Here is a 14,072-nt window from a genome sequence, read left to right as displayed (position 1 = left end):
TCCCTTTAAGTTCTGTGTTGACTTAAAAGGAGAAGACAGAAGCAGTTAGAAACCGCTTCTATCCTCCCCTCACCCTCAAGGGGCCTGACCTCCTTCTGCTAGATTATTGTGGCAACATTAAAAGACTGTACATCCGTATGCACAGCATACTATAGACCTGCCCTGCCTGACATCAAGAAAGAAAATATAACTACTATGTTGTTAAATGGTCACAATTGTTAACCAAGATTTTTGTTATATGATTATATTTCTATGGTTTTATACTTTATATATGTTACATGTGGTTTTCATATTTTCTAAATGATCGCTAGTTAGAACCATAGTTTACAGAGTGATTTCTGGGTTTAGGGTAATTGTTTTCTTGAATCTACTTTACAAGCATTTTTGGCATTCTTCAGGGTCATCAGTCTTTGTGGAGCAGGGCACACAGGAACAGCTTGTGGAAACAAAACAAGATGTGAATCGTCTCTGTGGCAGATATGACTTCCACCATATCCTCTTATTCTGCCGGGTAAAAGTATTCCTTCATCATTGCATTCCATTCCTCCAAAGCTCTTAAGTTTGAGGTGACTACGAACACAATCATCTGCAGAACTGACAATATGGACGCTATAAAACAATACATATTCAGAGACTTAGTAAAGCGAACGTATTGTCAGAAAATGAGCTACAGCTCTAATCAAGTTAACAAAAATCTTTTTTCCTTTCTTTTAAAATTATGGTAAGTTTATTTTTTTTTTTTCAATTCATTGTTTTATCTCCTGTCTTAAGAAGCATGAATACCCAGAAGGACCATTGACAATTTGTCACTAATTAAAGTGCAGCTAAAGCACATTTCTGGATAAGTATGCTATGGTGTCCTTGGCAAAAGAGGACCCAATTCAAGTTAGTTACACTCTGAATTTTCGTTGGTGACTGTTTGCATACTTTACATTGTCAGTGAAAAAAAAGTGAAAATAAATAACCCAATCATCATTGAAAGTAGAAGGGACAAACAAGCGAAACGCTGTAAGTATTCTCCAATGATGGTGGTGAGATTGAGCGGTCATGTGGCCGCAAGTATGCGATATGCCTACTCCTGACTAAATTCCGAGTAGATGAGCAATGCCTCATGCAATTATTATTATTTATTATTATAGCGCCATTTATTCCATGGCGCTTTACATGAGGAGGGGTGTACATAATAAAAACAGGTACAATAATCTTGAACAATACAAGTCACAACTGGTACAGAAGGAGAGAGGACCCTGCCCGCGAGGGCTCACAATCTACAAGGGATGGGTGAGGATACAGTAGGTGAGGATAGAGCTGGTCATGCAGTGGCTTGGTCGATCGGTGGTTACTGCGGGTTGTAGGCTTGGTGGAAGAGGTGAGTCTTCAGGTTCTTTTTGAAGGTTTTGATGGTAGGTGAGAGTCTGATATTTTGTGGTAGAGAATTCCAGAGTTGGGGTGATGCGCGAGAGAAATCTTGTATGCGATTGTGGGAAGAGGAGATAAGAGAAGGAGATCTTGTGAGGATCGGAGGTTGGATGCAGGAAAGTAACGGGAGCCGAGGTCACAGATGTATGGAGGACACAGGTTGTGGATGGCTTTGTATGTCATGGTTAGGCTTTTGTACTGGAGTCTCTGGGTAATGGGGAGCTAATGAAGGGATTGACAGAGGGGAGAGGCCGAGGAATAGCAGGGGGGACAGGTGGATAAGTCGGGCAGCAGAGTTTAGAATAGATTGGAGGGGTGCGAGAGTGTTAAATGGGAGGCCACAGAGCAGGAGGTTACAGTAGCAATCCACTTGTATTGAGCGATGCCATGCATGTCTAATAGGAATGTTGCCGAAAGTGTATGAGGATCCACAAGTCTACAGTTACATAAAGTGACTGCACACTTTACGAAGATAGCTGATACTTCTACCCTCATTCAAGTAGGAGCCTCCTGCAGTGACCAGGTAGTAACAGCAGGGAGATTTGCTGGAAAGAGACACCAAGGCTGAGATTGTTTTATGCAGAGGTGGGGAAGTACACGCTTCCAAATGAAAGATCTTCCTCTCTTTAAGAAAAAATGGACAATTGCAGTTAGACGCTCTGTCTCCGTTGTCTAGATATGAATATTGGGGTTTGCATCTATTCAATATTTATGGAAGATATATTTTCTGCATGGTATCAAAGGAAAATACAGAGCGCATTCACTCACATCTGATAGATAATGCTATACAAGATAAAATCATGATAAGAAGCATGTAGACAATATCTATCACCTGAAACCTCCAGGGGTGAATATATACTGTAAGTTGGGGCTCTGTCATGCTGTGAGGCATGGGACAGAAATGCTAGTGTATAAACACGAAAGACAAACGGGGATAGCAAAAAAGCAACTAACATACAAAACACTCACCAAAGGTAAAGAGGTATATAGGGAAGGGTAGGAAAGTACAAACCACATGGGAATAGGACAATGAGGAAAGTATACACCCAAAAACAGCATGCAACAATCTCCAGTAGCAACAGCGATCTCCAACTCAGCACAGCGCCTCCAAGGAGCCAGGAAGTAGAACTTTCACTGGCGAAGAAGAGAAGGTCTGGCCCAATTTTATAGGGAGAGGAAATGACCAGGTCAGGAACAGCTGCGAAATGGAGCTGCAAGTTTCTAACCAGCATAGAAAGGGTTGTTAATCTCTTCAGCATCAAATGAAATAAAATCCATTTAATTAAAACACAAGCACACAGGCTAAATGGAAGATCTGCGATCCACAATATGTAGTGATTTTCTAATCCCAAATCTCCAAGGAAGACATATTAATAATAATAATTATAATTTTTATTTATATAGCGCCAACATATTCCGCAGCACTTTACAATTAAGCAGGGACATGTACAGGCAATAAACTCAGTACAAGTTAAGACAATTTAAACAGTGACATTAGGAGTGAGGTCCCTGCTCGCAAGCTTACAATCTACAAGGAAATGGGGGGACACAATAGGTGAAAAGTGCTTGTTATTTCAGGTCTGGCAATTATAAGAAATAGGGATTTTCATATAAAGCTTCATAATCCGGTCATCAGCCCGTGTGTTTAAGTGCAATAGTCAAGTATCAAGTGCAGTTATCGTGTGCATGGAGGGTGTGGAGACAGATGAATAGTAGGGTGCAGATTCACATGCAGATAATATTTGGAAGGAGGGAACAGGGCAAAGTTAGTTTACTGAGTAGTTGATGTGGTAGGCTTGTTTGAAGAGATTGGTTTTTAAAGCGCGCTTGAATAGGTCGGGGCTAGGTATCAGTCTGATCGTCTGGGGAAGTGCATTCCAGAGAGCTGGCGCAGCACGATAGAAGTCTTGGAGATGGAGGTGCGAGGTTCGGATTACGGGGGATGTTAGTCTTAGGTCATTTGTAGAATGGAGGTCACGTGTAGGGCGATAGATGGAGATGAGAGAGGAGATATAAGGCGGTGCAGAACTATGGAGAGCTTTGTGGATGAGAGAGATGAGTTTATACTGGACCCTGTAGTGAATGGGTAGCCAGTGTAATGACTGGCACAAGATGGAGGCATCGGTGAAGCGGCTGGACAGAAATATGACCCTGGCTGCCGCATTCAAGATGGATTGGAGAGGAGAAAGTTTGGAAAGAGAAAGACCGATCAGAAGAGAGTTGCAGTAGTCCAGACAAGAATGAATAAGAGCGACAGTAAGAGTCTTAGCAGTTTCAAAGGTGAGAAAAGGTCGGATTCTGGAGATGTTTTTTGACCCACTTGACATGACCCACTCTTGACAGTACCCCTCCTTCTACGAAGGGCCAGGTTTATCTGGATAGATCAAATGAAAGTACCTTATCAACCTATCGCCATTAACCTCAAATGCTGATGCCCACATCATCTCTTCCTGACCATACCACTTCTAATGTGCCAGGGACTGTACAGAGCAAGATAGAGTCCAGCTCATCCGCATGTACTATTTGAAGACCTGGAAGAAAGGAACCATTTGTGCCTTTGACGTGAATAATTGCAAAGAAAGAAATATCCAGCTCCATGAAAATCCCCAAACTCTTCTTTATTTGTGTGAATAGCAAACACTCTAGTCGCTGAATTAAAATCCCATAATAGATGATAAAACAACTAGTTTCAAGTAGCGAAATCCTTAATCATGTTTATGGAAGGAGTATGGCACAACTGCAAACCTAAAAAGACATTGCCATCCACCTAAACTGACATCTGACAGTGAAACAATGCCATAAGAAGTCCCATTTGCAAAATTTCATGTAGGGGACAGCTAGCATGTGGAAGAAGGTGCTCTGGTCAGATGAAACCAAAGGAGAAAGCTAACATTGCAGATCACCCTGAAAACATCATCCCCACCATCAAACATGATGACGGCAGCATCATGCTGTGGGGATGCTTTTCTTCAGCAGAGACAGAGAAGCTGGTCAGAGTTGATGGAAGATGCATGGAGATAAACATAGGGCAATCCTTGAAGAAAACCTGTTAGAAGCTACAAAAGGCTGGGTAGTTTCATCTTCCAACAAGAAAATGACCTATAATAATAATAATAATAATAATAATCTTTATTCATGCATATTCATGTGTTTGTATCAGCCAGTCAAAGTCCAGACCTAAATCCCATTGAGAATTTGTGCAAGACTTGAAAATTGCTGTTCACGAACATCTCCATCCAATCTCAATGAGTTAGAGCAAGTTTGCAAAGAAGAATGGGCAAAAATGTCATCCTCTATATGTGCAAAGCTGATACAGGCATAGCCCAAAAGACTTGCAGCAGTAATTTCATCGAAAGGTGGTCCTGCAAAATATTGACTTAGGGTGGCTGAATACAAATGCACATCACAAATTGCAGATTTATATTTTTAAAATAATTAGAATAGCATGCATCATTTCCTTTTCACTTCATGAATATTTGCTACTTTTTATTGGTGTCGCATAAAATACCAATAAAATACATTTAAGTTTGTGGATGTAACGTGAAAAAAATGTAGAAAAATTCACAGGGTATGAATACTTTTTCAAGGCACTGTATATGAGACAATCTTTACTTTATGTCTAGGACCAGGTTACTTGCTCGTTCACAGTTACATCTCTTTTACACTTATTAGATAAAATTATAAATATGTTAATAATGATGTGAATTTTCTATGTGAGGTGCGTGAAAAGTGGTTACGTGTGGCACCATGATGTGGGAAATGATGCACTTATTCAGACCATGACTAAATCACTTCTTCTTATGCAGATTTATTTTAGGATATAACAGGAAATGTGTCTCCTTGGCTTAATTCTTTACACACCCTGCACACAGTAGGCTCATATCTCAGAAGCGGTGTATTCTTCCCTGCCAAGTGGCTGGAAATCAAAATGGAAGCTTGCCGACACCAATGTGTAAACTGAAAATTCATTTCAATGACTAATAAAAGGATTGTTCAGCACATGGGCACTTAACTTTACTTCTCTATATTATTCGCTTAAAGGGAATATGTCATCAGAAAAGAACCAATCGTTAAAATCAGATTTTTACGTTAAATGTATTTAAAAAAAAATTGTCAACATTTTTTTTCCTATATGACTATATGCATTAAAAATAAAGATGAAAAATCTCGACACTTTCACACGGGGCTATTTTAGACTCTAACTTCCTGTTATTTCAGGAAATTCACTTGTACTGTACATTAGCAGCAATAGATGGATTCTGACCCTATTTGTACTGAGGCATCTCAGGAGTGTGTGCAAAAGTCATTCTGAGGCTGTGTGCTCACGTTGCGTTTTTTATGCCGCTTTTTTTGCCACAGCGGAAACGCATAAAAACGCTTAAAAAACGCATTCCCATGCAATCCTATGGGATTCCGCAGTTGCTGTGCCCATGCTGCGGATTTTCCCACTGCGGAATCGCATAGCAGTAAAATCTGCAGCATGTTCATTATTTCTGCTGAATTCGCGGCAATTCTGCAGCCATAGGATTGCATTGAAATGCTCACTTTACGCATGTGACTATGCCCACCATGCGTAAAGTGAGCGCTTCATGTGCGGATGGTACCCAGTATCTGGAGGAGAGGAGACTCTCCTTCAGGCCCTGGGATCCATATTTATGTTAAAAAAAAGAATTAAAATAAATAATAGGATTATACTTACCTTCCGATGGCCCCCAGAGTCCTCCCGCCTCTCAGCGGTGCACGCGGCAACTTCCGTTCCCAGGGATGCATTGCACGAATCACCTGAGATGACGTTGTGGTCACATGACTGTGACGTCACAAAGTTCCTTCACACAAAGCATCCCTGGGAACGGAGCGTACCGGGAGCGCCGCTGAGTAGATCGGGGGCCATCGGAAGGTGACAATAACCATATATTTTATTTTTTTAATAATTTTTAACATTCTATCTTTTACTATTGATGCTGCATAGCCATCAATAGTAAAAAGTTGGTCACACTTGTCAAGCACTATGCTTGACAAGTGTGACCAACCTGTCAATCACTATTCCAAGCGATGTTTGAAATCGCTTGGAAAACGCAAGCATTCTGCAAGCTAAAAACGCTTGCAGGGCAGGGAGTTGCGGAAATGCTGCGGACATTTCCGCAGCATTTCTGCAATGTGGGCACATAGCCTAAAGAGAGCAGGGACAGCTGTAACATTACTTTTTGTGAATAGTGCATTCAGTGTTATCAGTGTATACTCTTCCAGAAAGGACAGAAAGTATGAGTCTAAAATAGACCCAGTGGCCTGTGTGAAATTTGCAAGAATATTCATTTTGTTTTTTAATACAGATGATATTGAAAAAAAAGACACTGTAAAAATGTTTTTTTACCAATACATTTAATAGAAAAATCTGATTTAAATAATAATTACTTTCTGATGACACTGTCCCTTTAAGCAGGTTTCTATAATCTAAAACAATAGACTCAACCTGAACAGGTTAGCCGGGACTTTTATTAGTTTTACTTATGGGATAAGAACTAACAGGCAGGTAGTTGCTAACTATCTGCCTGTTCTGCCAGCTCAGAGTGGTGTCCCAGATCTGGCCGATGACTCCCCTTCTTCAACTGATCTGTTGAAAGAGTAACATCTTCTCTTCTTCTCTGTTGACGGGGCATCTCTGCTATTGCCATGCTGATTGAAAGCTCCCCACTACGTAACTACAGGGAGTCGGCTGTAGGTCTTCAGGTTCCTTTTGAAGGTTTCCACGGTACGTGCGAGTCTGATATGTTGGAATAGAGAGTTCCAGAGTAGGGGCATGCGTGGGAGAAATCTTGTACGCGATTGTGGAAAGAGGAGATGAGAGGAGAAGGAGATCTTGTGAGGATCGGAGGTTGCGGGTAGGTAAGTACCGGGAGATGAGGTCACAGATGTATGGAGGAGACAGGTTGTGGTCGGTGTTGTATGCCATGGTTAGGGTTTTGAACTGGAGTCTCTGGGCAATGAGGAGCCAGTGAAGGGATTGACAGAGGGGAGAGGCCGGGGAACAGAGGGTGGATAAGTGGATTAGTCAGGCGGCAGAGTTTAGAATTGATTGGAAGGGTGCAAGAGTGTTAGAATGGAGGCCACAGAGCAGGAGGTTACAGTAGTCAAGGCGGGAGATGAGTGCATGAACTAGGGTTTTTGCAGATTCTTGGTTGACGAATGTACGGATCCGGGAAATATTTTTGAGTTGAAGTCGGCATGACCATGACAGATTATATCAGGGAAAGTAAGGATCTGGCAATTGAATTTTAATGCCTGATCCTTTTGTTCTCCTGGTCGATAAGTCGCTGCCAAATGTAGTTGGTATTGGCTTCCTCCGTGGTGCCTACAGTGAAACATGGTGGTGGCGGTGTCCTTTTGTGGAGCTGCATGAGTACTGCTGTTGTCATGGGGCTACATGTCACTAATGGTATCATGAAATCACAGATGTACTACTCTATAGTGAAAGAGAAGATGCTGCCATCACTCCGTGCCCTTGGTAAACTTGCACTTTTCCATCATGACATTGATCCAAAACACATCTGTTGCATTTCTGAAGAATAACACGATGAAAGTGATTCAGTGGTCAAATGTCTCCTGATCTGAACCAAACCTTAACTCCTATGGGGAATTCTGAAGAGACAAGTTGCCATCACTCTCCATCCCGCCTCTAAAAGAGGTCGTTCTTGAAGAATGGAAAAAGATAGATGTTGCAATAGGTCACCAACTTGTTAATTCCATGCCTAAAAGACATGGTGCTGTCCTTAAAAGTCATGGAGGACATAGAAAATACTAGATGTAGTAGTTTTTGATGGGAGGTGTACTCATTTTTGTATCAACTAGTTTGAGTAAAACTGGAGATTTTGTAATTAAGTTTTATTACTAACCTTACTTTCATCTTTAAAGTTCTATGAAATTCAGTCTTGTCAAAATTTTTGAAAATGCCCTTGTGTTCAGTGAATATTGATTAAAATTTTACTTTTCAAATGGGATGTACTCATTTATGCTGAGCACTGTACTTGTGTCCTATGGGCTGAGGGATGGAGACATTAGTTGGATCGATCTGAATACCATAATCGAGATGTTGCAGGTTGCCATCAGGATGAAAGGACAGGTTTTCTAGGTATTAGCATTAAATATATACATATCGGAAACTTCTTTTTATGCCGTAATATCATATAATATGTATACAACCTCTGAACCAGAGGCTTCTGACATTTAGTGTACATATATCCAGAAAATATGGAACGTATCCCCCAATGGGCTGGAAGATCACTTTAATTATTAAAGCTTCTTCTATGTTGCAGCAGATCTTTCATGATGATTGATTGCGACAATTCCATTATGGTATGAAATGGAAGAGAGTAATCACCATGTAGTGCAGTCAGATGCAACGTGGGACAATTATCATAATGCTTTCAATGTACACATGCAGAAAGTGCAGTGTGTACGGCATATTATTAACCAGAGAAGACCAGGAACAACCTTACTGTGTCACCACTGACATGAAATGAGAAATTGTAATAAACATAGAAGTGAGGTTATTTTTTCATTTTTTTCTAATTTGCTTGCTTGCACAAATTTGGGGTCCTCATCATTTTTTTTATAAAAAATAATGGAGGGGTGACTGTATTGGCTTTTGGCACACATACCAATATATCTGTGTCCATCTACTGATCCCATGACTTGTCCACATGTACATCTATGACAACTGCCACAAAGGTGCCCAAAATGTCTGGGGTTTCTCAATCACTGACTAGAAATGGGTGGTCCTGGTGGTGTTCTGGCAGAACAGGGGTGGGACTAAAATATTTCTAAATTACCAAAGCTAATGTTGGTGGCTTATGTACGCAACTGTCCTGGATTTGCCGGGACTTTGTTTTTCTGGAAACAATACCAACATATTTGTTTAATCCTGACCCAAAAAGGGGATGGTTTTTAGAAATCCACCCACAAATAAGCATTTTGGCAGGTATGGAGAGGAGCCAAAGGCAGGAAAAAAGTTCCTAATTTACCAGCACATATAAGTAGATATGGTAACTATGCATGTATACAGTATGATGGTGTCACATTGGAAAGGGCTTCTAAACTTTTCAATAGTGACAGACAAGTCTATGATTGTAACGTAATAAGTTGGGATGAGCAGACCCATGGAAGTTCGGGGTCTGGAAGCGACCCAAACGTTAGTTTAAAGTTCAGAACTCTACCCAAAATTGAAGCTGAACCCGAACCCCAATAAAAACAATGGGGACCCAAATTTTGGAGCTGAATAATATCTCTCTTTCTGACTCCTGTCGTCTGACAGTGTTGTCTCTCACTGTCCGGACTTCCGTTGGAACTCTGAACCTCAAAACAAACTTTCTTGAGAAGTCCGTGTTTGGAGTTTAGCACCGGACACTAAGTGTCCAGTATGAACTCAGAACTTTTAAGTTTGGGTTCACTCATCTTTTGTGATAAGTGAAGTCATGAATATGCAGTGTCAGATTCGTGTTTCTTGGAGCATATTCTGGGACCCATAGATAGACCTGTAAAAGGACTCTCAACAGTGGCGTAACTTGAAGCTAATGGGTCCAAATGCAGAAGCTCCAACAGGGCTCACAAGTATTGCAAATCTGTAATAGTATTGGTCTTTTTATAGGCAAAATTGACTTTTTGGACCCCCTTATGCTCCAGCGCCCCAGTGTGATTTCAACCCCCGCACCTATTGTAGTTACTCCCCTGACTCTCACCTACCATGTGCCACTTATATTACTGGGTCTTCTGTCTTGATATGGCAGATAATTTTTTTGGACCCCCTCAGACTTCAGTTCCTGTGATTGTTGTTTTCTTGGAGGATCGCATCACACTTTGCTCCTTCTTCCAGTTGTCTACTCGATCACAAGCCAAAGATCATGCATATGATTTTCCTGCTCAGGCTTTTCTCCAATATATGTGTATTCATAATGATGATATGTCCATGGACAATTTCTCACAACACATGCGCAGTTGAAACTGAGCACAATTTTTGTGTGTAAGTAAAAGATCTCTTCTGCCCACTCTTCCATAAAGGCCACCTCTATGGAGTGTATGGCTTATTGTGGTTGTATGGACAGAGACTCCAGTCTCTGCTTGGGAACTCTTCCGCTCCTTCAGGGTTACCTTTGGTCTCTGTGTTACCTCTCTTGCACGGGCTGAAAGTTTTGGTGGGCGGCCATCTCTTGGCAGGGTTGTTGTGGTACCATTTCTTTCCATTTGATGATAATGGTTTTGACGGTGCTCCGGGGAATCATCAGAGATTGGGATTTATTTTTTTTATAACCCAACCCTGACTTTTTCCCAACAACTTTGTCCTTGACTTGTTTGGAGATCTCCTTGGTCTTCATGATGTTGTTTGGTTAGTGGTGCCTCTTGCTGGTGTTGCAGCCTCTGTGGCCTTTCAGAAAATGTGTGTCTATACTGACAGACCACGTGACACTTAGATTGCACAAAGGTGGACTTCCTTTTACTAAACATGTGACTTATGAAGATAATTGCTTGCACCAGAAATTTATAGTGGCTTCATAGCAAAAGGGGTGAATACATATGCACGTGACAATTTTTAGTTATTTTATCCCATAAATGTAATTTGCGCCTAGATTTTTCTCACTTCACTTCACCAACTTATGCTATTTAGTACTGATGCATCACTGACAAATTGGATTACAATAATATTTAAACGCAGGTTGCAATGTAATAAAATAAGTAAAAAGTCACCAGGGGTGAATATTTTTGCAAAACACTCTATACTTGAAAATGGTTTTAATAAAAATGTCAGTTCAGGGAAGTGAAAAAACTAGCCCCCACATAGCTCCATTGATTGAAAACATTTTGGGTGGAAAATTGCGATACAAGCGCAAATATATATATATAATTTTTTTATTAATTTCCCCAAAAAGTTTTCATAACTTAAATTAAAAAAAACAACTATGTATTATATTTTATTTATAGAATTGTATTGCCAGGTCTAATTTACTGCATAATGAACTTTGAGAAAACAAAACTCCCAAAACTATTGCAGAATTTCACTTTTTTTTTTAGATCTTGCCACAATTGGAAATTTTTCTTCCTGTTTTCCAGTACAGTGCGTAATAAAAAATACATGTTGACATTCAAAAAGTACAATGCAAAAAAACAAGCCCTCATATGACTCTGTCTACAGGAAAATAAAAAAGTTTTGCCATTTCAAAAAAGGAGAGGAATAACGAAAGCGCAAATTGGAAAATTGTCCGGCCGGGAAGTGGTTAATTTCCTCGGTCAGAGACCGTGTCGTGTTTTTCTTCTGAGAATAACTTTGTGTATTCACAAATTTGTTTTGCTCTTTTTCAGCTCTTTCAATGTAGGAATGACATCAACATCCTGAACTCGAGCAACGGGAGACTGCTGGCTGAGATCTAGGGCGGTTCTCTTACGGAAGGGAAACCTGCTGACTGAGAATGTGCTCTGATCAGCTGATTTTCTTGATACTTTGCAGAACACTCCTGACTGTGCACATCGCTTTTCTAGGTATATTATGAATCCAAGAACCAATCCAGTGCAAGAAAACTGTAAATAGATTGGGGGATTTATCTTTAGATCCATGAATTCAGGAAAAAAATTGAGCTAAATTTGCTAAACTGTCAAATTTACTGTGAATGTAAGACATATTTCTGTCCTCAACACCACCTCATGAAAAGTGTAAATGTGTATTTCTACTAACAACACACACATACCGACTGTCGACTTTTACATTTCTCTAACTTACACCAATTTTTCTAGGCATTTGTCAAAACTGTCATGAAAGGTATAAATTAAAAAGTGTGAAAACATACGATAATGATGACACAAGACCGGTATTCCATTTGGCCGGATTTACACATCACTGAGTTGTTACAATTAGTGATGAACGAGTATACTCGTTGCTCAGGTTTTCCCGAGCACGCTCGAGTGGTGTCCGAGTATTTGTTAGTGTTCGAAGATTTAGTTTTCATTACCGCAGCTGAATGATTTACAGCTACTAGCCAGCCTGAGTACATGTGGGGGTTGCCTGGTTGCTTGGGAATCCCCATATGTATTCAAGCAGGCTAATAGCTGTAAATCATGCAGCTGCAGCAATGAAAACTAAATCTCCGAGCAGTCATAAATACTTGGAGACCACCCGACCGTGCTCGGGAAAACCCGAGCAACGAGTACACTCGCTCATCACTAGTTAGAATATTTCAATTACAGAATCCACACGGACAATCTGCAACAAGGTACAGTACAATAAAATTAAAAGAGGCTAGAACAAACTTTATTCACTCTCAGCTAAAGATGAGCGGATCGATCCACGTAGGCTCGAGTTTGCATTGAATTTTCTGTAATTTGTAGTTTCACCCAAATTCAAACATTTTATGATTTGATTCGCGACTTGCAAAATAAAAACTTGCCCAGCACTATTTCCAACACTGCAGAAGCATTAGAGAGTGAGCAAAAATAATTTTGCATTGCCAGGTGGCCTCCCTAGAATGCCCTACAGCTGTAAAGTGCCCAAGTGAGGTAGTTTTGGGCAAGATCCTGCGCCCACTCGATCTGGCCCTCTACAGACAACACGTGTGTCCATCCCGGTGTGTTTACTTCTGGCCCACAGGCCTCCGTTGACTCAAGGTTTTCCTCTTCTGGAACCTTGACAGCAATCAATCCAGGGAACACAGGTTTTGTTAAATCAATCAAACTTTCGCTGGACGGTTGGCAGTCTTTACAAATGGGCATATAGGATAAGGCACAATGGGTTGTTGTCCTTCCCACAGGCACCAGACACAGCTTCAGCCCTGGTTCTGGTAGGGTGTCCCTCTTGCTATCTTCTCTAGCACTAGGAAGTCTTCTCCACCACTAGCAGTGCACCTGGATTGCATCACTTTCTGCCTCATAGAGTCTAAAGGTACCGTCACATTTAGCGACGCTGCAGCGATCTAGACAACGATCCCGATCGCTGCAGCGTCGCTGTGTGGTCACTGGAGAGCTGTCACACAGACAGCTCTCCAGCAACCAATGATCCTGAAGTCCCCTGGTAACCAGGGTAAACATTGGGTTACTAAGCGCAGGGCCGCGCTTAGTAACCCGATGTTTATCCTGGTTACCAGCGTAAACGTAAAAAAACCAAACACTACATACTTACATTCCGGTGTCTGTCTCCCGCTGCTGTGCTTCTCTGCACTGTGTAAGCGCCAGCCGGAAAGCAGAGCACAGCGGTGACGTCACCGCTGTGCTTTCCGGCCGGCTCTTATACACAGTGCAGAGAAGCACAGTGCCGGGGGACAGACACCGGAATGTAAGTATGTAGTGTTTGTTTTTTTTTTACATTTACACTGGTAACCAGGGTAAACATCGGGTTACTAAGCGCGGCCCTGCGCGGCACCGTGAGTCGGTGCGGAGGGTCTTTGCACCCTCTGCGTGGTTTTTTTTGTAGTTTTTGTGCTGACCGCAAAGTCACCTTTCCTATCCTCTGTCTGTTCAGTAAGTCGGGCCTCTCTTTGCTAAATCTATTTCATCTCTGTGTTTGTGATTTTCATCTTAACTCACAGTCATTATATGTGGGGGGCTGCCTTTTCCTTTGGGGAATTTTTCTAAAGCAAGGTAGGCTTTATTTTTCTGTCTTTAGGGCTAGCTAGTTCCTT

The 14,072-nt window shown here is 41.2% G+C and overlaps 1 protein-coding gene across 1 annotated transcript in view; it reads left to right on the top strand.

Annotated features, from left to right (window-relative positions):
- SNX18 (sorting nexin 18) overlaps positions 1-12,025 on the top strand; it is a 71,197-nt gene extending 59,172 nt beyond the window's left edge. The window contains exon 2 of the mRNA XM_069748474.1: positions 11,767-12,025. Within this exon, the coding sequence (XP_069604575.1) occupies positions 11,767-11,780 (14 nt within the window). The 3' untranslated portion in view covers positions 11,781-12,025. The remainder of the gene's footprint in view (positions 1-11,766) is intronic.
- The last annotated feature ends 2,047 nt before the right edge of the window (positions 12,026-14,072 follow it).

Source organism: Ranitomeya imitator, chromosome 1, assembly GCF_032444005.1.
Source record: "Ranitomeya imitator isolate aRanImi1 chromosome 1, aRanImi1.pri, whole genome shotgun sequence".
NCBI classification, from domain to species: Eukaryota; Metazoa; Chordata; class Amphibia; order Anura; family Dendrobatidae; genus Ranitomeya; species Ranitomeya imitator.
This window is presented reverse-complemented; position numbering and strand designations above follow the sequence as displayed.